Source organism: Delphinus delphis, chromosome 16 (assembly GCF_949987515.2).
Source record: "Delphinus delphis chromosome 16, mDelDel1.2, whole genome shotgun sequence".
Taxonomy (NCBI): Eukaryota; Metazoa; Chordata; class Mammalia; order Artiodactyla; family Delphinidae; genus Delphinus; species Delphinus delphis.
Window position 1 is genome coordinate 17,808,503 of NC_082698.1, and position 24,698 is coordinate 17,833,200.

The 24,698-nt window shown below is 39.9% G+C and overlaps 1 protein-coding gene across 4 annotated transcripts in view; it reads left to right on the forward strand.

Annotated features, from left to right (window-relative positions):
* Nucleotides 1-24,698, forward strand: part of GPAM (glycerol-3-phosphate acyltransferase, mitochondrial) — a 72,878-nt gene that overhangs the window by 17,633 nt on the left and 30,547 nt on the right. Inside the window, exons 1-7 of one of the 4 annotated variants that reach the window (XM_060034071.1) lie at nt 2,227-9,508; nt 9,942-9,994; nt 11,015-11,145; nt 12,306-12,428; nt 14,649-14,722; nt 17,221-17,334; nt 19,064-19,210. In XM_060034071.1, the coding sequence (XP_059890054.1) occupies nt 9,369-9,508; nt 9,942-9,994; nt 11,015-11,145; nt 12,306-12,428; nt 14,649-14,722; nt 17,221-17,334; nt 19,064-19,210 (782 nt within the window). In that variant the 5' untranslated portion in view covers nt 2,227-9,368. Of the gene's footprint in view, nt 1-2,226; nt 9,509-9,546; nt 9,910-9,941; nt 9,995-11,014; nt 11,146-12,305; nt 12,429-14,648; nt 14,723-17,220; nt 17,335-19,063; nt 19,211-24,698 lie in introns of those variants that run through there. The other 3 variants (XM_060034072.1, XM_060034074.1, XM_060034073.1) reach the window with 3 other exon arrangements.

Here is a 24,698-nt window from a genome sequence, read left to right on the forward strand (position 1 = left end):
CTAATGAAATGGGAACAGAAGTGATGTGTGGATTAAGAGCCAGTGCATGGTTCCCTATGCTCTCTGGTCCCAGCCCCAGCAATCAAGGAAGCAAGTGTCAAGGTGGAGCCTCCCTTAGTGACCTTATAAGCAGAGCCCCTGTAATAACCTGCAGTCTCCATGTAGCACAGGCAAATAAACTTTGTTGTCTCAAGACTCTGAGACATTTGTTACTGAATCATAACCTAGCCCATCCTGACTGATACAGAGACATTCTTCCCAGAACAAAGTAAACTTAATGGTTGATATGAGTTCCAAAGATTTTAGGATAAATTCTTCACTAGGATTCAAGCTCAAAGGAATAGGACCTCTCTTTTGTCTTCAGAGTCTATGCAAGAGGAGACTAACAACAATCATAATAATAGCTACTATCTAGTAAATCTCACCATCTGGTAGGCAATCTGCTAATTATCTGTATACATTATTCCATTTTACCTTAAAATAACCCAGTAAGTGAACATTAGCAAATCCACTTTTAAAATGAGAGAGTTTTGGGGCTCAGAGAGGTTAAATAACTTTCTCAGGGTCACACAGCTGGTAGATGGCAGACCATGATTGGAACCCAGGTTGTCAGGCTCCAAAGCCCTGTCACAAACTCTCGGACATTCTGCTGGAAGGACTCAGGGTTAGTCCACTTATGTCCCAACTAGCAGCAGCTCAGTTTTTAAGCCAACCACCTCTTAGTATCACTACCCTCAGCTCCTTCATGGAGTGGGGTTTAACATAAAGATAAGCTTTTCAGACCTGGGATCTGGTGGCCGAGTCCTAACTCCCAGGCTCTCACCTATGCTGGCTGAGTAACGCTATCAGTTACATGTTTGGGCTCTAGAATCAGATGGATCTGAATTCAAATCAGGATTCTTCCACATACCAAATTCACCTAACCTCTCCCTGGGCCTCAGTTTTCCCATATGGGAAATCAGGGTAATAACAGTTCCTAGCTCATGGGGCTGCTGGGACGATGGGCACCTTATTTGCCTATTTGCTCTCAGATCCAATCCCCACCCTTCTCTGCCTGGGGAGGGGCTGGGAGGGTGGGTGAGGTAGCCCCCTGCAAATTCATTCCTTAGATTCCCCTGCAGTTTGCTTCAGCCAGTAGGAGGGCTGGCAGACGAGGCCAGAAAGAGGTAAAAGCCAGGGAGGGTATCCCCCTCTTTCTCAGGGGGCATCTCCAGCGGTGGCAGCTCTGTGATTTCGGCTCCCCCTAGGCAGCCCCTCTCTCCTTGGTCCCAGCTGTTGCCTAGGGGCTGTGTTAGCACCTGGCTTTGTCACTCCAGCCCTAGGGAGGGTGGTGATCTTCCATTGTTGCTAATCTCTAGGCTGCCTCACTATCCCCTTTTGTCCTTTCAGTTCTTCTAAGACCTTTCTAAGTAGAATTCTGTATTAAAGTCCACTAGCGGCTGTCTGGCACAGGCTGTTTTTCACACAGCACCATGCCTGATACAGAGGATTGCTTGAGATATGCCTATGGAGTGCTAGAACAGTGCCTGGCACATAGTAAGTGCCCAATAAGTGGTAGCTTACAAAATGTACTTACCTCTTGCCTAGGTTCTCTGAGGCCAGTTTGCAGCAGGTAGGCCCCTGCCCACATCATAGCTCCTGAATCAATGCCCATTTCTCCTCCTTCTGGGCTGTCCAGGTCCACAGACCTGGGTTTGTTTTGATGCATTCTTTTCTAATCTTTATAAGGTAAAGGGCATGTGGATTCCGCCACGACATGTATCACATGTCACCATTTTATTTCTCATTTTTCAAACTTCTTACTACGGCTTAAAAAGCCCTGCTCTATCTGGCCCCTTCTGTCTTCCCAACCCCTCCCTCTGCCACATCCCCTTCACTCCCTCCAGCTTGCACTGGCCTTTGTTCACTTCTGTCTGCCAAGCTCTGTCCTCCTTCAGGGCTTTGGCAGGTATAGTTCCCTCTTTTTGGAAAGATCTTTCCTGGTCTCCTTTCATATCCTTCTCACACCCCAGCCTCAAGGTAGCTGCTCCTCCCTTAGAGAGGCCCTTCCCATCACCTTATCTAATGTTGGTCACCTCTGTTATTCTCTGTGACAGATGCTGTTGGATCTTCACTGCAGTTTCCAAAACTTGTCATGATTTTATTTGTTTGCTTGTTTATTACTCTCCCTACTGTCTCCCTCCCAACGTTCCATAGGCTGTTAGACTATTAATTCCATGAGGGCAGGATCTATGTGTGACAGCCTCGTCTGTGTATCCTCGGTGCCTGAAAAAGATGCTCGGCACACAGCGGGCTCTCAGTCACTGTGTTATGCATGAATTGATGTTGAATTAATCTGTCTCCAAACTGCTCGTGTCAAGGGTCCCTAGAAGTCCAACGGTGATCAGTGTTGGGACTCCCCTCCTCTCCCTTTCCCTGGCACATGTGTTGTGAGCCAGAGGCCCTGGCTCTGTTCAGGCTGGCCCTCTTCACCACTGTTCCCTGCCTACACCCTGCACGGTGCGTGGAGCTCTGTTTTCCCAACGCGCTCAGCCACCGGGACCTTCACCGAGGCTCCCAAGACTCTCTATTCTCTCCATAGTGCTTCCACTTTCACCCTCCTTCTGAAGATCTGCCACCTCTAGGGCCTACATTGGAGCCATCTCCAATCAGATCCATGAGCAGAGTCCTCCATCCTGAGCCCCTTCTCAGCACCTGGGCCTTCCTGGCCTCTACTGCCTCAGATAACCTCTCCCTGTCACACAATCCAGCTTGATTCCACAGAGGAAGCGAAGGCCCGTTCAGGTTTTGTCTCCTCTGGTGACCAAAGACAGTCAATAGTTTCTCATTTTTTGTCTTTCAGTAACAAAAAGGCTGCTAATGGCCATGACTTAGCCTCTTTCAACAGAACCTCAGGACTTAAACCACAGAGCCTGGCTACACTCCTGGGAGAAGGAAAGATAACTTTCCTTTTTAAGAATAAATTAACAGTTGTAAACAAAAGAAATTGACTTGGAAGCTAATTTCTTAATTACTGCTCTAGCAGTTACTGGTTCAGGGCCCTGCTTCCAACTCTAGAGCTGGTGCCCTGCCCTGAGGCCCTGCTTGTGGCTGAAAGCCTGGAACCCTACCTAGTTCCCACTGGCCTTGCTTCCTGGGGTGGGTGCATCAGCTTTGCCGTGCAGCCCACACAGTAGAAGATGCCAAGCCAGCTCTCCCAGAAGCATGACTGCCTCCTGCTTGGCTTATTTCAAGTTTTTGGCTTAATCTACTATGAAGCAGTTTTCAGTCAAATTGAAGTACCTGTTCCGTCACACATGTGGTAAAAGTGAGTCAGAGGGGATTCCATTCTCTTCTGGCCTAAGGTACGTTCTAAATGGCAGGCTCCCAGGTCACGTCCATTGCCATCCCCCAGCGTGATATGCTGGCAGGGACTATTTCTCAATGCTCTTTTCCTCCCATATGTTTGAGTTATTCTAGCAGCCGGAATCACTGTGCTTAAAAATTAAATATGAGTCAGGAATGCAATTTGTCTGTGAGTAACAGAAAAAAAGATTTCAGTGGCTTAAAATCCAGAGGTGTGTGATTGGTAATGTGGGGTTTGGACATTAAATTACAGAGCAAATGGGGGAAAAAAGTGAAAAAGAAGCAGGGCCAGCTGTATCTGTTCCCTTTTACTAGGAAAGAAACACTTCTCCAGAAATCCTCAAGTTTGATTTTCTCTTAGGTGTCACTGCCCAGAACTGGGTCATAAGACCATCTTGGCTGCAGGGGACAGTTAGACTATTAGAGAACAAGATTATCATAATTAACTCAGATACTTTGATTCACTCTTTTCTCGGGGCTGGGCAAGAGATCACTCAATAAAATCAGGCTTCTAATAGCCAGGACCCCACAAGGAATGGGTACTGGACAGACAGGTCTCATTGCCTGCCCCAAATCAACTGAGTCGTAGAAGCCACAGACTACTGAACTTGAGGCTGATTTTTGAATCTTTTGGGACACAATTATCAAACAGTTGTGTGTAAGTCTCCTAGGCTATCTTATCCTATGCTGCCTGGCGGGCGGTAGGTGTTCTATACATATTTATTAAATAAATGAATGAAGAAAACAAATCTAGAGGAAAGTGGAAGATGAGAACAGCATAGATTCAGTAAGAGTAAGTCAGGCCAAACTTTATATCCTTTAAAAGTTTTTGATGGAGTAATTGTTGTATTTGAGATCAGGGCGTGTCATAGATATTTTGTCATTGGATTTCGGCAAGTCAGTTGACACTGTTCCTCATAACATTCTTGCAGAGAAAAAAAAGCACACGTCACAATTTGACGGATGTAGCTGAAGCAAAACTTAGTGAGAAGTTTATAGCACTAATATATTTGTATTAGAAAAGAAGACAGGTCTCAACTCAAATCACTGATCTCAGGGTGGTATTTCAAGGTGTTGAGTCCCAGCCTTTATAAGGTGTGTTTTCACCATCATTCAGTTCAGAGTACTTTCTAATTTTCATTCTGATTTATTTATTCTTTAAACGGTGGGGTGTTTATTCTGTTTGTTTTTGTTTTTTAGAAGCATGTTAGTTTCCAAATATTTGGGGATTTTCCAGATACCTCTAAGTTAATGATTTCTAATTTCCATTGTGGTCAGAGTACGTTTTATGTGATTTGAATCCTTATAAACCTATTGAGACTTGTTTTATGGCAGGTTTTACCAAGACACGTTCCGTATTCACTTGAAAAAATGATATTCTATCTATGCGTGTAGTGTTCTATAAATGTCAATTAGGCCAAGTTGGTTGACAGTATTGTACAAGCCTTGTATATCTTTACTGATTTTCTGCCTAATTGCTCAGTTATGGAAACAGAGGTGCTGAAATTACTGTTTATAATCATGGATTTTTCTATGTCTCCTTGAAAGTCTGTCCGTTTTTGATGCATATATTTGGAAGCTTTGTACTAGATGCATGAATATTTAGAATTGTTTCTTCCCCTTGATGGATTGACTCCTTTATCATTATGAAATGATCCTCTTTATTTCCGGTAATATTCTTTGTATTGAAATCTACTTTGTATGATATTAATATAACCACCCATATTTCTTCTGATTATCATTAGCATGGTACATTGTTTTTCAATCGTTTAACTTATTTGTCTTTATATTTAAAGTGATTTTTTTTTTCTTTTTATAGATGGCATACAGTTGGTTCTTGCTTTTTTCTCCAGTCTGACAATCTTTGCCTTTTAACTGGGGTGATTACTTATATGCATGAATTTAAATCTACCATCTTGCTACGTATTTTTTCTTTCTCAATCCATTTTTCTTTCCTTTCTCCTCATTTACTGCCTTCTTTTGGATTCGAGTGACTTTTTTTTTTTTTAATGATTCTGCTTTATTTTCTTCGTTGATGTATTAGCTACAACTCTTTGTTTTACTTTTACGGCAGTTGTTTTAAGAGTTGGAGTATACATCTTTACCTTCAAGTATATTACACCACGTTATGCTTAGTATAAGAATATTACAACAACAGATGCTTCCCCCTTTCTGGATGTTGTGCTGTCATCATACATTTTATTTCTACATATATTATAACCCCCCCCAAATACTGTTGTTATTTTTGCATTAAGCTATTATCTTTTAAAAGAGTTTTAAAAGGGAAAAAAATTATTTACCTACAGATTTATGACTTCTTGAGCTCTTAATTCCTTTATGTAGATTCAAACTTCCATCTGGCTGTATTTTCTACCTGAAGGAGTTTCTTTTAACATTGCTTGTAGTGTCTGCTGGTGGTGAATTCTTTCAGCTTTTGTGTGTCAGATATGTCTTTATTTTGTCTTGTGTCTGAGATACATGTTTGGGGAAAGAATCCTAAACTGACAGTTTTCTTTCTGAGTACTTTAAAGATGCTGCTTCACTATCTTCTCATTTGCATATTCCTGATGAGAAGTCTCCTGACATTCTGATCTTTGTTCCTCTGCACTGTAATGTGTCTTTTTTCCTCTGTTTTTAAGATTTTTCACTTTATCACTGGTTGTAAGCAATTTAATTGAGACGTTCTTTGGTATAGTTTTCTTCTTGTTTCTACTTAGAGTTCGTTGAGCTTCTTGGATTTGTGAATTTATAGTTTTAATCAAATATGGGAAGTTTTCAGCCATTATTTTTTCAAATATGTATTTCTGATATTTCTCCTTTTCTTCAGGGATGCCAGTTGCATATATATTAAGCTCACTGATACTCTGTTCATTTCTAGTTTCAGTCTTTACTTTTTTCTATTTGTGTTTCATTTTGGATAGTTTCTATTGCAATATTTTCTGGTTCTTTTTTTTTTTTTTCCAGTAACGTCTAACTTGCTGTTCATCCTGTACAAGTGATGTGTGCACGTGTGTGTGTTAAAAATCTCAGACAATGGTTTTATAATATCTAATGTTTGATTTGGGTCTTTTTTAAGTTTTCCACATCTCTACTTAACTCAATCTTTCCTCTACTTTCTTGGACTTACAGAATATAGTTGTAAGTATGTTTTAGTGTCCTTATTTACCAATTCTATCATCTGTCATTTCTGGGACTCTTTCAGTTAATTAATTTTTCTCTTCATTGTGGTTCATTCTTTCCTGCTTCCTTTTGCATCCCTGATGATTTTTTTTTTTTTTTTTTTTTTTTGTGGTATGCACACCTCTCACTGTTGTGGCCTCTCCTGTTGTGGAGCACAGGCTCCGGACGCGCAGGCTCAGCGGCCATGGCTCACGGGCCCAGCCGCTCCGCAGCATGTGGGATCTTCCCGGACCGGGGCACGAACCCGTGTCCCCTGCATCGGCAGGCGGACTCTCAACCACTGCGCCACCAGGGAAGCCCATCCTGATGATTTTTGATTGGAAGAGTAACATTGTGAATTTTACATTGTTGGGTGCTAGATATTTTCGATATCCTTTAAGTATTCTTGTACTTTGTTTTGGGATATTTTGTTCTTGTGAAGTTTGATCCTTTGGGGGCTGCCTTTTAAGATTTGTTAGGTAGGTCCAGAGAAGTTTTACTCTACGGTTAATTTTACCCCACTACTGAGGCAAGACTTTTTGAGTTGCGAATTATGGGATTTTCCAGGCCTTATTCCTGGTCCCATATGTTCACTGGTTATCTTTTCACTCCGCCTTGTGGGAAGAGGCACACCTCTCTGGTACTCTACTCCCAATTCCAGCTGTTTTGGCCTTCCTGGTCTCCCAGTTCTAGCTTCTCAACTCAGAAAGTCTACCTAGCTCTTCCTGGATTACCCCTGTCGGCACTATAGCCTGGCAACTCTTTCTAGGCAGTAGGCTGAGGCAATCATAGTGCTTAACCTCATTCACTTCCTTTCCCTTATGGACCACAGTCCTGCACTGCTTGCTGTTTTATATATCTTGCTTTTTAAAAAAAATTTTTTTATTGTTGTTGTCATCTTAGCAGGAGAGTAAATTCAATCCTTCAGTCCTTGTTGCTCCACCTTGGCTGACTAGATTGGATCTGGATTACTATAAGTTATTGTGGTTCTGTTGATAAAAGACTGCCTAGGGTGTCACTTGCTTCCAAAACAGTTCTCATTTAGTAATCTGTGCACTGCAGTCCACATCTCCTCCAAGTACCGTAAACTCTTGTGCAGTGGGTGTTGCAGAAGAGTTGCCTACAAATGAAGTTTATATAAGAACCTAATTTTCCCCTCTGGCTTACACTTTAATTCCCGTGGTGCTCTACATCATTTCTCATTACTTTCTCTTTAACAGTGACTTCACATCCTGTGACTTTCCTGTATTTTCTCCCCTCCTTTTCTTTTTCTTTCTTTCTTTCTTTTTTTTTTAATGTCAGGGGTCAGTAATCTGTACACAAATTTCATGATATTTTGGGATGAGAATTCATCTTATTCTAGTCATCATAGGCCTTAAATACTTAGGTGTGTGCTTAGAGCTAAGGTGTGTGAGGGGGCGTTGAATAAAGACAGGGTCCTTGACTTCAAGAAGCTCAAAATCTTTTTTTAAATGAATAACAATTCCTGCTGCTTTGAATTGTCTTGGGATGGATTTACAAACAGAAGTAGGAAGTGCCAGAGAAAGAACTCTTGTTTTACTTCTTGTTCCTTAGCTTCAACAAGTAGTTACTGTGTTTACTGTTATGTATTTACTATAACAAAGTATCATAGTGTTACCTAAGAAACAGGCACTGGGACTTCCCTGGCCGTCCAGTGGTTAAGGCTTTGCCTTCCAATGCAGGGGGTGTGGGTTGGATCCCTGGTGGGGGAGCTAAGATCCCATGTGCCTTGTGGCCCCAAACCCAAAATGTAAAACAGAAGCGATATTGTAACAAATTTAGTAAAGACTTAAATGACAGTGTGTTTATGGAGGGCTGGAGACATCAGGGAAGGCTTGGAGTCCTAGTTCAACACAGAACTTGTCAAATTTAGCTGAGAGAGGTGTGAGCACAGTTAGGAGTATGAGGGCCCAGGGCTTGACAAGGGACGATGGGAGAGGCTGAAGCAGGGGCTCTTGATGGAGAACAGTGGGAAAAGTAGAGGCCTCTCTGTGTAAGCCTTAGATGCCAGGCTCAGGCATTTGGACTGTGGGAGCTGTGGATGGTTTTTGATGGATGGACATGGGCAGAGATTGTTTGGAAGAGAGGGTTAGGGTTCATGTGTGCAGAGGAGATGAGGACTGGTGGCAGAGGCGTGACGGCGGGGATTATGCCTTAACGATCTTTGTACCGTCTGCTAGTTCATAGTTAATGCTTGTTGCTTAAGTGCATGTAAAAGGTTATCTTTTCCCTTCTAAATTGCTAATCTCTTGATAACCACTGGCCTTGTCAATGGTACGACAAATACTGTGAAAGAAACTCTTTGTGCCCCTTGTTAATTTGTTTCAAGGACCAAAGGCAGAGAAATTTGGACTCGGGCTCGTCCAAGCCTTATTTGTTTCTCTTTTAATTCCTTATATTCTTCCTTTAGGAAAAGGCACTCAGCCACTGTTTGGAAAACTACACAACAGGGTCATTCCCAATCCCTACCTCTCTCATGCCCAATAAATTCTGCAGTCTTACAAATCTCATAAAAAGACAGCCCACGTGCAGGCTCCCAGGACAGCCGGGCGGAGATACAAACTTCTAGAGGAACAGAGCTCACACAACGCAGATGCACCCACACTCACGTGACTCAGCGCCCAGGCAGAATCACCGCGCGTTTAGGCAGCACACGCCGTACCTGGCCACACAAACACACTTGCGGGCACACCTTCTACTCTCGGACCTATCCCCAGTGCACGAGGCCACGAGCCGCGCAGAGCCCCGGCCGCTGGGCCCCGGCGCCTAGCCCCAGCCCTGGCCCTCCCGGAAGTGGCTGGCCCTCGGCTGCGCTCGTCACCCCAGGCGCCGATTGCGTCATCATGGCGCGACGTTGCAGCAGCGCCGGCGGAGGCTTGAAGTGTGGGCAGCTGCAGAGGAGAAGCCGGCGGAGCCGAGGGTGCGAGCGGCCAGGGCGGGAGCGGGCTGAGGGAGGCTGCTCGCGCCGGGAGCGCCGGGACAGGTGCGTGGTCGCCCTCTCACCGGGCCCGGCGCTACTCCAGCAAGCTGCCGGGCGGTCCGCTCCCCCCGGCCCTCTCCCTCGAGCTCCCGGGTTCCCCCTGAGAGATGGGCCCGGCTCGTGCCGGCGTGGGGGTCGGGCTTTTTCTCTCCCCGGGAGACCGGGCTGCGGCAGGTTTCCCCTGGGCGAGAGGGAAGTCCCTGTGGGCTCAGTCCCCCGCGCACCCGAAGGGCACGTGGAGTCATTGGCTTTGGCGTTGAGGCAGCAGGCGTGCTCTGGGAGCAGCTGGTGCTGGGGACAGTCCGTTGACAGATGACCACTGATTGAACTGAGCACTCACTGTGCGTCAGACACTGTGCCAGGCGTCTTAGGGGTATTATTCGGTCCTCCCAGCAACCCAGGAGGTAAGATTTATCATATCATGCCCATTTTCCAGATGGGGAAACCAAGGCATGGAAGTTAACCAACTCGTCCAAAGTCACACAGATGGTAAGCAGGGGGGATTCGAACTCTGATCTGTTTGGCTTCAGAGCTGGCCCTCCTGCCTCTGTCGCTTTTAAAACCCACAGTTGGCTCCCCTCAGCCCACAGCCTGGCGCCTCCAGGATTCTCTTTTTTTTTTTACGGGGGGGTGTACTTTTCAACCTTGGACAAACGTGGGGAGGGAGGGGTGAAGCGTGGACTTCCTATTGGCACAAGACTGTTTGCACCTCTCGTCCTGCCCTCATCACAGGGGCCAGACGAGTCTTCATTTTCCCAGGCAGCAGCTGGCTCTGCCGGTTGTAGTTACATTCTGCACCTGAAACTGATAGCTGAGTTTTATATTATAATACAGAAGAGCTTTCCTGCCAGGTGCATTGCTTTACCATTCCCTCCCCTCGCCTATTATGGTAGATTGCTACTCACATAAAATTGTTAAGAATGTGTATAGTCATGCTGAGGATAACAGTTACCACTGTAAATCCACATGGGGATTGTAAAGAAATCGGCATCTGCCCTCCAAGGAACACTGTTAACTTGGACATGACCTTTCAAGGTTTTAAAGGACTAATTTAAGGCCAGGTGAGAAATAGTCAAATGCTAAAATAATTTGAGAATTATGTGAGAAAATTCTTATATTTTAAGTTAATATCTATTTTCTTTAGCAGTTCACTGTTAGTGAACATTTTTTCCTAGGGTAGGAAAAGGCTTATTGAAAAGATACGAAAACTTATAAATCAGATATTTTAGAACAGTGTACTTTTGTCTTAGAGCTGTGTAGATGTATTAAAGTATTGAAGTCCAAAGATAACGAATGTTGTTTTTTGTTTTTTTTTTAAATCAGGATGGCCTGGATTCATATATACACATCAAAGTCCTTTTTTACACATTGACTAAACATGGGGAAGTCCTCCATAGTTCATTTGACATCCTATCATGGGGCAAAATAATATAGAAATCAGAATTTTGAGTTCTAGTATTTGCTCTCTGGATCCCTCATTAACTTATACGGTATACATTTTTTTTATAGCGCATGATTTGGGAGTTACGCTTTGTGACATGGATGAATCTGCACTGACCCTTGGCATGATAGATGTTTCTTATTTGCCAAATTCATCTGAATACAGTATTGGTCGATGTAAGCATGCAAGCGAGGAATGGGTAAGTTTAAGATACAGGTTAAAAGCATTCAGCCTAAAGATGTTCATTTCAGTGTGTATGAAGGTGGAAACACTGGAAGCAACAGAAATTCAAATAGAGGTTAATAGCTACAGAAACTACCTCCAGCTGTTAGAAGATTTGTTTATGAAGTCTAATATTTAAAAATTCTTATGATATTATGTTATTGGGAAGAGAAAATTGAGTAGGAAATTTAAGTACAGTGATTATGTTAAAAAGCAATAGGAAAAAAAACCTATTAGTTGTTTTGGGTGGTGTAATTATAAAGAGATTTTTTTTTTTCTTTTCGTATCTGTTTTCCATGATTGCATTTCACAAGTGTGAATTTTGTAATGGAAGTAAACTTTATTTCAAAAATTGAAAATAGGAGATTTTAGTATGTCTCTCAATCCAGAGGGCATGCTTTTTTTTTTTTTGTATTGTTTTCCCTATGTCAATATAACATGGCATGTTTTAGATGTTTCCTGAGCACTATCTGCTTTAGATAAAAAATGATGTTGGAGTTTTGGGTGGTTTTTTGGTTTATTTTTGAGAATGTGATATCAGTGGGATTTGAGCAACTGATGAACTCAAAGTTAAGAGAAAATTATTTAAAACAGAAGAGCAGAGTTTGACCCTAATTGGATAGTATGGCTATAATTTAAATTCCAGACTTTAAACTCTCTTGTTAGGATAAAGGAATATTATATAAGTTTACCTTGTTTTTCATTTAAAGTAAAATATTTTAAACCGTATTATAACAACTTGTTTACTCTGGGTAAGGCTTTTGTCGTTCTTTTGTGGGAGTGTGTGATTTAAGAGGGAGTGAGGTGAATTGTTAGCATAGGGCTCCCGGAGTCTGACTTTATTCCTTCTGCTACTGTCAGAAGGCTATCTGACCTTTTATAACTTAGTTTTTAAACCTTTGAATGCTGCTTTGAGTGTTGCCAGCTATTGCTATTCTTAGGTGCTCAATTTTTGCTTATGTTCGCAGTGTTGGTCGTAGAGGGAGCACCTTGAATGAAAAATCACTCTGAGAAACACATGCCACCAAAAAGAAAATATGTCAGAAGTTTCTCTTCTATCTGAACTAGCTTAGAGATCAAGTGGACAAGTATAATTTTCTTGTTACTGACACACTATTTTTTCTTAATATTTATTAGGGTGAGTGTCGTTTCAGACCGACTGTCTTCAGATCTGCAACCTTGAAGTGGAAAGAAAGCCTAATGAGCCGGAAAAGGCCCTTTGTAGGAAGATGTTGTTATTCCTGTACTCCCCAGAGCTGGGTAAGAATGCTGCCTTTAATACCTTTGTTGACCTTTAATAAACAGAGTGAAATATGTGACACAGGTTTCCAACTTTGTGTGAATTTTATTATTGTGTAGTCTTAATGGACTTAATGCATTTTTAGAACTTAGGCCCATCTTTATAAACCAAATATTCCAAGTAAAGATGTTGACTCAGTTTTTCTTTCCATTCATTTATTCAGTGAATGTTGGTCTAATAGTTGATGCCAGGCTATATTTTGTTTTGTGTTTTCATTTTAATGTGACTTTAGAGGGAGAGTAGATCTTACTTTAAGATAACCCTTCCAAAGAGTTGGTGGGAACCTTCATGTAACTTCAAGATGTTGCAATTTAGCACTGAAAGTTAAAGTCCTAGCAAGATGGATGAGAGAGAGAGAGAGTGCGCGCGCCCGCGAGACAGAGCTCACACATGAGCGTGGAGCAGGACAGAATAAGAAATTAAAGCAGTGGCTTTGCCCTTTTGCTAAGTGTCTGTTCCTGCGGTGGAGGGAGTGAGGGGTTTCGGTTGACTCTGTGATAGGGAAGGATGGTTACTAGAATGTTATGATGAAGATTTAGGAAGGAGTGTGCATGCGCTTGTTGTTCGTATTTGATGGAAAAAACAAGCCATACAAAATCTTCCACATGAGAGTGTAGTGTTTGGGAAGAGTCGATTGGATGAGAAGTATGCTTCTGAGGGCATTTTGCCAGAGGGATGAGTTAGCACAGGAATGTAGACTCTAATGTGGCTGTGTTCTAAGGCAGTAGACTTACCTTTTAAAACGTATAACTGGATGGTAAGCTCTCTCTGGGATGGGCCAGTTACCAGGACATGTAAGTGCCATTTATTAACCCTGCAATTTATAGAAGTTGCTTATAACCTGTGTGAACAGCTAACAGCGCTGTGAGAATTCTCCACTCAGGTTTGGCTTGGCAGAAAGTCTTGTATAAGGAATTTACTAATCTGAGAGAGATTTGTGTGATACCCAAGCAGTTTATGTTAAATATTCAGGTCTGCTCAAGAATATCTTGATAGAAATATTGTTCCTCTTAAATCACAAGTGCCTTGTTGCAAGATTATGGTGGAAGTGAAGGATCATGGACATTTTCTAGTCTAGGAGTAAGGCCAGTTCAGATTAATAGGCCAGTAGAAATAAAGATTTAAATAGATCATGTGGCTTTTCTTTTTAGATCTGGCATCTCATCTAATTCTAATTTTGAATGCTTAAAAGATCAAAACAATACCTTAACTCTAATGTGTTCTTCAGTCAGAAGAGAGTGTAAGAAATTATTTGGTGGTGGTGATGGTCTGGGGTGGGGATAGGTGAGTAGTATAACAGATAATTGATTTTTGCCTACGTATAGTACCTGATAGAGCTAAACTTGATCTTATATTCTTCCATGGCATGTTTTTCTAAAATAATTTTTGTTTGACAGTATTTTTGTAGTAATTTTTTGACATTTGCTACCCTTTCTATGAAATCCTATTTTCCTTTTCTCTAAGGAGGTATCACTTAAGTATTTTGACATCTTTTATTGAGGGTACATTGTGCTTTCTCAGCATTTATTTGTGGAAAGTTTACCTTTTTGCCCCCATTGTTAAAGTTATGGCCTTTCTCTTTTTAGCAGAGCTATTTCTGGATTATCTTTCAAGATTACCTGTAAAGAGGGTGACCTTTAGCCATATGTTTTCTCATTAAGTAGACAGTCATTTTAGGGGAATAGAAAGACCACATTCTTTGAAGCAAGATCTGGGATTGAATCCTAAACTTCTGCAAGCCTCAGTTTTCCTATCTATAAAATGGGGATAATAATTCTTATGTGTCAGGATTATTGGGAGATTTAGTAATCTCACAATAACTACATGATACTTAGCATAGTATTTTTGTATTTTGAAAACACTGAAATCTCCAGTTTTCCTGTCAATGACTTAAGCTGTCTCTGGCTTTAACTCTTTTTGGTTGGGGGTGGGGAGTAGGGCAGGAGAGTGAGAGACAGTAGTTCCTTTGAAAGCTGCTGATGATTAGTTTTGAGTTTGTGACCTTCATAGAAGGCTAAAAAGTAGTTTTCAATAAAACACCATTTTTCTTCATCTCAGATTTTTGAAGCAATGCCTTACTTTATGCGTGAATTATAAAAGTCCTCAAGAACTAATAATGTGAGTCCTTCACCAGCAATCCAGTCATATATTTATGTCTAATTTTATTTTGTTTTATGTAGGATAAATTTTTCAACCCCAGTATCCCATCTTTGGGTTTGCGGAATGTTATTTATATCAATGAAACTCACACAAGGTAAAAAGACATTTCTTATACTTCTAATGCATGTCAAGAGAAAAATTCCATAATAACCAGTTAACACACTTTAAGATGAATCTCTTTATTTATTTTTTTTAGAGTTAATAAGATACTAACTTCTGACACAAAAGGCTTTATCTAAAAATTGGAACCTGAGAAGACCTATTGCTATTTCCTGCTGTAATTATATAATATTTTCATGAGCATGTATATATCACTTCTGGCTTTCTTTACCTTATTCAGATATTGATGCTGCAGCTGAAATGTGCCAAAATGTGACAGAGATATGTGTGAGGAGAGGTGTAGGTTTGAATGTCTTATGATCTATTATTATTTTATACCTCAAAGAAAGTGTAACTTTTTGAAATCTACCTATCTACAGAGATTTGGAAGATATTTTTCTCTATTGAACAGATGTTCTTTGATTTATTATTAGCTTAAGACTTTTCTTAGAATTCTTACTTCCAAATTCCAGGCATATGGGGATAGGCTGTTAGGCATCAGAGTGGGAGAAAAGAGGCTTTGTTCTAAGTGAATTTAGTCTAGGGGATGAGGAAAGAGGGGGAATGTCTGCGAGACAAGAGAGAAACGGCAGCCAAAAATGCTACCAGTCCTTATAATTCTAAGATTAAATGCCTGGAGTAGGTCAGTAGTAGGCTCAGGTGATGAGAAATACACAAAATTCCATTAAAAAACTGATCCAAGAAGTCAAATACTTAAATTTTAAGTCTTTCTGATTTTACTACTCATATTTTGATGATGATATTATAAGTGAGCATGATAATATTTGGGTATAAAGTTTTTTTTTAAATAGAACTAAAGTCAAGGGATGTGTTTTTTCTAATTTCCATGCTACCCTTTCTTCTCTCTCTCTCTTGCTCTCAAGTTTAAAGGAAAGAGGAGAAATTTTTTTTTCCTTTGGTTGACATGATTAAGATCCTAAGCAAAAGAATCCCATTGAGTCTTTTCTTTATGTAAGTAGATATTTTACATACAAAACCGAGGAGTTCATTTGTGGTCCTCAGTTGGAGGCAGTTAAGAAAAAAAAGCATATGAGATACACATACACACACACACACACTTTTTAGCGTATGTTGTATTGACCAGGCAGTGTGGAACTATTCAGTGTAATAAGCTACCTGTGCAAGTGAGTTGGCTATTTAGCTCTTCTGTGTGTTGCATGAAGCATAGCCTAAACATTTTTACACACACACACACACACACACACTGCTTTCAGTCCATTGTGAAGGGATTTCATCAAGAGTTTGGACTTTGTACATTCCAGTAATAGTTTTGAAAATATTCACTGATAGAAGAGTTTAGAATTAAACACTTAACATATTGGGCTAAGTTTTCAGAGAAATGAGACACAGGAAAGGAGGAAGAAAAAGAATGTCAGGAAGGAGAGATGAAGGAACTTTTTTTTTTTTTTTTTTTTTTTTTTTTTTTTTTGGTGGTACATGGGCCTCTCACCACCGTGGCCTCTGCCGTTGCGGAGCACAGGCTCCGGACACGCAGGCTCAGCAGCCATGGCTCATGGGTCCAGCCGCTCCGTGGCATGTGGGATCTTCCGGGACCAGGGCACAAACCCGTGTCCCCTGCATCAGCAGGCGGACTCTCAACCACTGCGCCACAAGGGAAGCCCCCTCAAATTACTTTTCCTCAATTGAAGGCTTTTTGGATCTTTCCAGAATTACTTTATAATTGAAATCTTCTACTGTTTATATGCTTATCATTATGGAGGACATGATAATGAGGCATTATATAATCATTACAAATGGTTTCAAATCACCACATAATGGAAGCTTGTAGCATTCTTATTCTAGATCCCTGTCCTTAACCCCCGTCCAGATAACACATAGTCACTGTCCCTGATGGGAGTATGTCCTGTTCCCTAGGTATGCTGAATGTGCTTTCAAAAAAGCTACCCAAACAGTAAGAACTTCCGGCTTCATAAGCGCAGAGCACAAATATTCAGACCACTGTCTAGTTTCCTTGACTTCTCTCAACTGATCAACTTTGTCAATTCAATTTGACAGTCAGTGATCACCTTAGAAGAATTACTGTAATAACAACAAAAAAAGTAGCCCTTCATCGTAGGAAAAGACTCCCAAATTATTTTTTATGGCCCATAGCTATAGATATAAGCTATATAGCTTATATATAAAGCATTCAACATATTTGGTTTTTCAAATGGTATTAAAGTAAGATGCTTTTATTTCTTTTGTTTTTATATTTGGATTATTAGTTTGCGGAGTAACACTATTCAAGCATTAATACATAAATTCCAAGTTTAAGTTTTAGCTGAGAGTACATGAAGGAAATTAGAAATAAAACTGTCTGCATAGCATCCTGAACTACTTACTAAGGAGAATTTGCTACAGGAATAGATGAAATGAGGATTTGTTTTTACAGGAGGGGAACCTGTGTAGTTTAAGCAACTTGTTTTAGCTATTCCTAGAGTACTTCTCTGCTAAATCATTTTCACGTTGCAGGCATCGAGGATGGCTTGCAAGACGTCTTTCTTACGTGCTTTTCGTTCAAGAGCGAGATGTCCATAAAGGCATGTTTGCCACCAACGTGACTGAAAACGTACTGAACAGCAGTAGGTAAGGGTGGGACGCTGCTGTAAAGGGGAAATGTAGGTATGGGTGGTGGGTGTAGGGAAGTAATTTCCTTTATCAACCTTTAGTTTCTCTGGGACTCTGTCTCAAGAGGTGTTTGTGTTTCCAAACGTTCAATGTTCAAGCTCCAGAAGAAAGCAAGGAAAGGCAAGAGAACAGATGGTTTTGGTGCCATGTGAGAATAGCAGTCTTGTTTCATGCATTAATAATTGAATGGGCTTCTAATAAATGAAAGGCGAGTTGGAGTTCAGATATGCACATATTTCTAGAGTTCTCTGTTAAGTGTTCTGTAATATGAATGTTTGGGACGATGCATTTCCTATTTTATAGCCAGAAGAGAAGCGAGTTTGATATTTCTGTCAAATAATTGTTAAGTACCTGGGCACAAATTCTTGTATTAGAAAGTCATTATTAGAAATTTTAAGAGAATGAGATAAGTGTCCTTGCCCTCAGAGGATCTTGCTTAAAAATGGAAGAGACTGACTTGAACTCAAAAGGATTGGGGAAATCGTTATGAAGCTCAGCCATTAGCCTATGGGAGTTTGGGTGAAGGTTGGTTTCTATTCCACCTCATTGTTGTGGCCTGTGTTAGACACCTACCTGGATTTGGGAAGCTGGAGACCAGAGTGGATTGAAAGATGCTTAGAAATGCAAGCCCAGTGGTATGGTTGTTCAGGGCTGAACAGTAGTGGCACGTAGTAGGTACTTTTATATTTATTGAATAAATGAGTGAATAGTTGATAATGGAGATATAATAATTACATGAATTACTTGCGAAAACATTCCTGGCTGTATTGAAATAAATGCTATTCATGGAATAGAATTAGGGATGGTGCATAAGTGTCATGTGGAATTGATCTTTCTGTAGTAACGAATGATGGGGCTCTGTGGAGTTTAGCTGTACACTAGCCTAAAATCAGCAACACTGGGAGAAAAAAACAATTATTTGAAACTCCCTTGGATTATTATATATTCTGTTTTCTAGATAAAGCCCCTCAAGTATGTTTCATTCCATCCAGATATTTTGAGTAATAACTAGGATTTTAGAAGTGATTTAAGGAGGTTTAAACCTCATTCGTTCTTCCCTAAGTCATGTGGAAGATTTACAAGACTGGGTTAAATCTTCCCTTTTACCTTACTGCTTACTGGTCTGTGCTATTTAAATCTAGAGCTGTGCCTTTTTAAAATTACTGGTTTGATTTGGAAAATACTTGTAAATATTTATGTCCACCTTTGATCCCTCCTAGAGAGTTTTACAAATAGTTCCACTAATAAGCCACAATGTAAATGAATAATAAGTTTGGTATTCAAAAGAAAAATCACACATTACTTGGGCAAATGGGCTTGGGATACCTCTGAATTATATGCCTAAAGGGATAATCTTCCTTTTCTTCCTTTCTGCCACAGTGTAACTGTGCCCCTCACAGCATAACTGGAACATTCGAATTCACATAGTTGCTACCCAGTGAATTTGAATTAAATTTTCAAATCTGCCTTCCAGCTTCCTCAGGAATTCATTGATTTAGGAATATAATATCCTTAATATTTAATAGACAGCCAAGGAAAGCACTTCTAACTTGAGCTTATTCTCTTGTGTTATCACATAAAAGAGAAAGTATATTTTGTTTTGTGATTTGTTATCTGTAGTTTAGAAAATAATACAGAATGTAGCATAGAGCCAGTTACATTGTCTGTCTTTCCACTTTGAAATCAGAGTACAAGAGGCAATTGCCGAAGCGGCTGCTGAATTAAACCCTGATGGTTCTGCTCAGCAGCAATCAAAAGCTGTCAATAAAGTGAAAAAGAAAGCCAGAAAGATCCTTCAAGAAATGGTTGCCACTGTCTCACCGGCCCTGATCAGGTATAAAAAGCAAAGCAGAAAACTTTCAGCAAGAGTCATCCTGTTTTGAGCAGGCAGGACTGAACCGTTGCACTTTCCTAGCACAATGCTCTTGGTCCAAAAGAGGTTTTATCATATTCTGATGTTAAAAACCAACTCCTCTTTTTATTCTTTTTTTTTTTGCGGTGCGCGGGCCTCTCACTGTTGTGGCCTTTCCCATTGCGGAGCACAGGCTCCAGACACGCAGGCTCAGCGGCCATGGCTCACGGGCCCAGCCGCTCCGCGGCATGTGGGATGGTCCGGGACCGGGGCACGAACCCGTGTCCCCTGCATCGGCAGGCGGACTCTCAACCACTGAGCCACCAGGGAAGCCCTTTTTATTCTTTAACTGTCATGAGAAGTAGCACTTGGGAGGTTTCAAGGTGCATTAATCTCTGTCAGCTGTTACCAGCCATTGTAGTACTGCTGACATCTTCTAGACTAGTTGTGAGCTGGGTTTCACGGGCCCATGTCGTTTTGTTTTCTCTCAGTTTTATTGAGAAATAACTGACATACAGCACTGTATAAATTGAAGGTGTACAGCATAATGATTTGACTTACATATGTCATGAAATGATTACCACAATGAGTTTACTGAACATTCATCATCTCATATAGATACAAAATCAAAGATATAGAATGAAATTTTTTTTTCTTGTGGTGAGAACTCTTAGGATTTACTCTTAACAGTTTTCATACATAACATACAGCAGTGTTAATTATATTTATTGTGTTGTATGTTACATCCCTAGCACTTATTTATCTTATAACTGGAAGTCTGTATCTTTTGACTACCTTCATCCAATTCCCCCTTCCCCCACCACCTCTGGTAACCACAAATCTGATCTCTTTTTTTGAGTTTGTTTGTTTTGGAAGTATAATTGATCTACAACACTATGTTAGTTCCTGTTATATGACATAGTGATTCAATATTTCTGTACATTTCAAAATGATCACCACTATAAGTTTAGTTATGATCTGTCAACATACGAAGATATTACATAGTTATGAACTGTGTTCCCCATGTTACATTTCATACTTGTGACTCATTTATTTTACAACTGAAGTTTGTACCTCTTAATCTCCCTCACCTATTTCTTACATTCCCAACTGCCTCTCCTCTAGCGACCACCTGTTTTTTTTCTATATCTATAACTGTTTTATTATGTTGTTTTGATTTTTAGATTCCATACTGTATAAGTGAAATCATACAGTATTTGTCTTTCTCTGTCTGACTTTTTTCACTTAGCATAATGTCCTCTAGGTCCATCCATGTTGTCACATATGGCAAAATTTCATTCTTTTTTTATGGCTGAGTAATATTCCATTGTGTGTTTTTGGGTATATGTGTGTACATACCACATCTTCTTTATCCATTCATCTGTTGATGGGCACTTAGGTTGCTTCCATATCTTAGCTATTATAAATAATGCTGCAGTGAACATAGGGGTGCATATATGGCTTCTAATTAGTGTTTTCATTTTCTTCAGATAAATACCCAGGAGTGGAATTGTTGCATTATATGGTAGTTGTATTTTTAATTTTTTGAGGAATCTCCATATTCTTTTCCATAGTGGTTACCCTAATGTACATTCCCACCAACAATGTACAAGGGTTCCCTTTCCTCTACATTCTCCCCAACACTTGTTATTTGTTGTCTTTTTGATAATAGCTATTCTGAGATCATATCTCAGGGGTGAGATCATATCTCATTATGTTTTTTTTTTTTATACAGCAGGTTTTTGTAGTTATCCATTTTATACATACTAGTGTATACATGTCAATCCCAATCTCCCAATTCATCACACCACCACCCCCCCCCCGCCACTTTCCCCCCTTGGTGTCCATACGTTTGTTCTCTACATCTGTGTCTCAATTTCTGCCCTGCAGACCGGTTCATCTCTACCATTTTTCTAGGTTCCACATATATGCGTTAATATACGATATTTGTTTTTCTCTTTCTGACTGACTTCACTCTGTATGACAGTCTCTAGATCCATCCACATCTCTACAAATTACCCAATTTCATTCCTTTTTATGGCTGAGTAACATTCCATTGTATATATGTACCATATCTTCTTTATCCATTCATCTGTCCATGGGCATTTAGGTTGCTTCCATTTCCTGGCTATTGTAAATAGTGCTGCAGTTAACATTGGGGTGCATGTGTCTTTTTGAATTATGGTTTTCTCTAGGTCTATGCCCTGTAATGGGATTGCTGGATCATACGGTAATTCTATTTTTAGTTCTTTAAAGAACCTCCATACTGTTCTCCATAGTGGCTGTATCAATTTACATTCCCACCAACAGTGCAGGAGGGTTCGCTTTTCTCAACACCCTCTCCAGCATTTGTTGTTTGTAGATTTTCTGATGATGGCCATTCGAACTGTTGTGAGGTGATACCTCATTGTAGTTTTGATTTGCATTTCTCTAATAGTTAGTGATGTTGACCAGCTTTTCATGTGCTGCTTGGCCATCTGTATGTTCTCTTTGGAGAACTGTCTGTTTAGCTCTTCTGCCCATTTTTGGATTGGGTTTTTCTTTTTTTTAATATTGAGCTGCATGAGCTGTTTATATATTTTGAATATTAGTCCTTTGTCCGTTGATTCCTTTGCAAATATTTTATCCCATTCTGAGGGTAGTCTTTTCATCTTGTTTGTAGTTTACTTTGCTTTGCAAAAGCTTTTAAGTTTCATTAGGTCCCATTTGTTCATTTTTGTTTTTATTTCCATTTCTCTAGGAGGTGGATCAAAAAAGATCTTCCTGTGGTTTATGTCATAGAGTGTTCTGCCTGTGTTTTCCTCTAAGAGTTTTATAGTGTCTGGTCTTACATTTAGGTCTCTAATCCATTTTGAGGTTATTTTTGTGTATGGTGTTAGGGAGTGTTCTACTTTCATTCTTTTACATGTAGCTGTCCAGTTTTCCCAGCACCACTTATTGAAGAGACTGTCTTTTCTCCATTGTATATCCTTGCCTCCTTTGTCATAGATTAGTTGACCATAGGTGTGTGGGTTTATCTCTGGGCTTTCTGTCCTGTTCTGTTGATCTATATTTCTGTTTTTGTGCCAGTACCATATTGTCTTGATTACTGTAGCTTTGTAGTGTAGTCTGAAGTCAGGGAGTCTGACTCCTCCAGCTCCACTTTTTTCCCTCAAGATTGCTTTGGCTATTCGGGGTCTTTTGTGTCTCCATACAAATTTTAAGATTTTTTGTTCTAGTTCTGTGAAAAAATGCCATTGGTAATTTGATAGGGATTGCATTGAATCTGTAGATTGCTTTGGGTAGTATAGTCATTTTCGCAATACTGATTCTTCCAATCCAAGAACATGGTATATCTCTCCATCTGTTGGTATCATCTTTAATTTCTTTCATCAGTGTCTTATAGTTTTCTGCATACAGGTCTTTTGTCTCCCTAGGTAGGTTTATTCCTAGGTATTTTATTCTTTTTGTTGCAATGGTAAATGGGTGTGTTTCCTTAATTTCTCTTTCAGATTTTTTATCATTAGTGTATGGGAATGCAAGAGATTTCTGTGCATTAATTTTGTATCCTGCTACTTTACCAAATTCATTGATTAGCTCTAGTAGTTTTCTGGTGGCATCTTTAGGATTCTCTATGTATAGTATCATGTCGCCTGCACACAGTGACAGTTTTACTTCTTCTTTTCCAATTTGTATTTCTTTTTCTTCTCTGATTGCCATGGCTAGAACTTCCAAAACTATGTTAAATAATAGTGGCAAGAGTGGACATCCTTGTCTTGTTCCTGATCTTAGAGGAAATGCTTTCAGTTTTTCCCCATCGAGAATGATGTTGGCAGTGGGTTTCTCATATATGGCCTTTATTATGTTGATGTAGGTTCCCTCTATGCCCATTTTCTGGAGAGTTTTTATCATAAATCGGTGTTGAATTTTGTCAAAAGCTTTTTCTGCATCTATTGAGATGATCATATGGTTTTTATTCTTTAATTTGTTAATATGGTGTATCACATTGATTGATTTGCATATATTGAAGAATCCTTGCATCCCTGGGATAAATCCCACTTGATCATGGTGTATGAGCCTTTTAATGTGTTGTTGGATTCCGTTTACTAGCATTTTGTTGAGGATTTTTGCATCTATATTCATCAGTGATATTGGTCTGTAATTTTTTTTTTTTTGTAGTATCTTTTTCTGGTTTTGGTATCAGGGTTATGGTGAATGAGTTTGGGAGTGTTCCTTCCTCTGCAGTTTTTTGGAAGAGTTTGAGAAGGATGGGTGTTCGCTCTTCCCTAAACGTTTGATAGAATTTGTTAGAATTCACCTGTGAAGCCATCTGGTCCTGGACTTTTGTTTGTTGGAAGATTTCTTAATCACAGTTTCAATTTCATTACTTGTGATTGGTCTGTTGATATTTTCTATTTCTTCCTGGTTCAGTCTTGGAAGGTTACACCTTTCTAAGAGTTTGTCCATTTCTTCCAGGTTGTCCATTTTATTGGCATAGAGTTGCTTGTAGTAATCTCTTAGGATACTTTGTACTTCTGTGATGTCTGTTGTAACTTCTCCTTTTTCATTTCTAATTTTATTGATTTGAGTCTTCTCTCTCTTTTTCTTGATGAGTCTGGCTAATGGTTTATCAATTTTGTTTATCTTCTCAAAGAACGAGCTTTTAGTTTTAATGATCTTTGCTATTGTCTTCTTTGCTTCTATTTCATTTATTTCTGCTCTTATCTTTATGATTTCTTTCCTTCTACTAACTTTGGGTTTTGTTCTTCTTTCTGTAGTTCCTTTAGGTGTAAGGTTAGGTTGTTTATTTGAGATGTTTGTTGTTTCTTGAGATAGGATTGTATTGCTATAAACTTCCCTCTTAGAGCTGCTTTTGCTGCATCCCATAGGTTTTGGATCGTTGTGTTTTCATTGTCATTTGTCTCTAGGTATTTTTTGATTTCCTTAGTGATCTCTTGGTTATTTAGTAACGTATTGTTTAGCCTCCATGTGTTTGTGTTTTCTACGTTTTTTTCCCGGTAATAGATTTCTAATCTCATAGTGTTGTGGTCAGAAAAGATCCTTGATATGATTTCAGTTTTCTTAAGTTTACTGAGGCTTGATTTGTGACCCAAGATGTGATCTATCCTGTGCGCACATGAGCAGAAAGTGTAATCTGCTGGTTTTGAATGGAATGTCCTATAAATATCAATTGAATCTACTTGGTCTATTGTGTCATTTAAAGCTTGTCTTTCTTAATTTTCTGTTTGGATGATCTGTCCATTGGTGTAAGTGAGGTGTTAAAGTCCCCCACTATTATTGTGTTACTGTGAATTTCATCTTTTATAGCTTTTAGCAGTTGCCTTATGTATTGAGGTGCTCCTATGTTGGGTGCATATATATTTATAATTGTTATATCTTCTTCTTGGATTGATCCCTTGATCATTATGTAGTGTCCTTCTTTGTCTCTTGTAACATTCTTTATTTTAAAGTCTATTTTATCTGATATGAG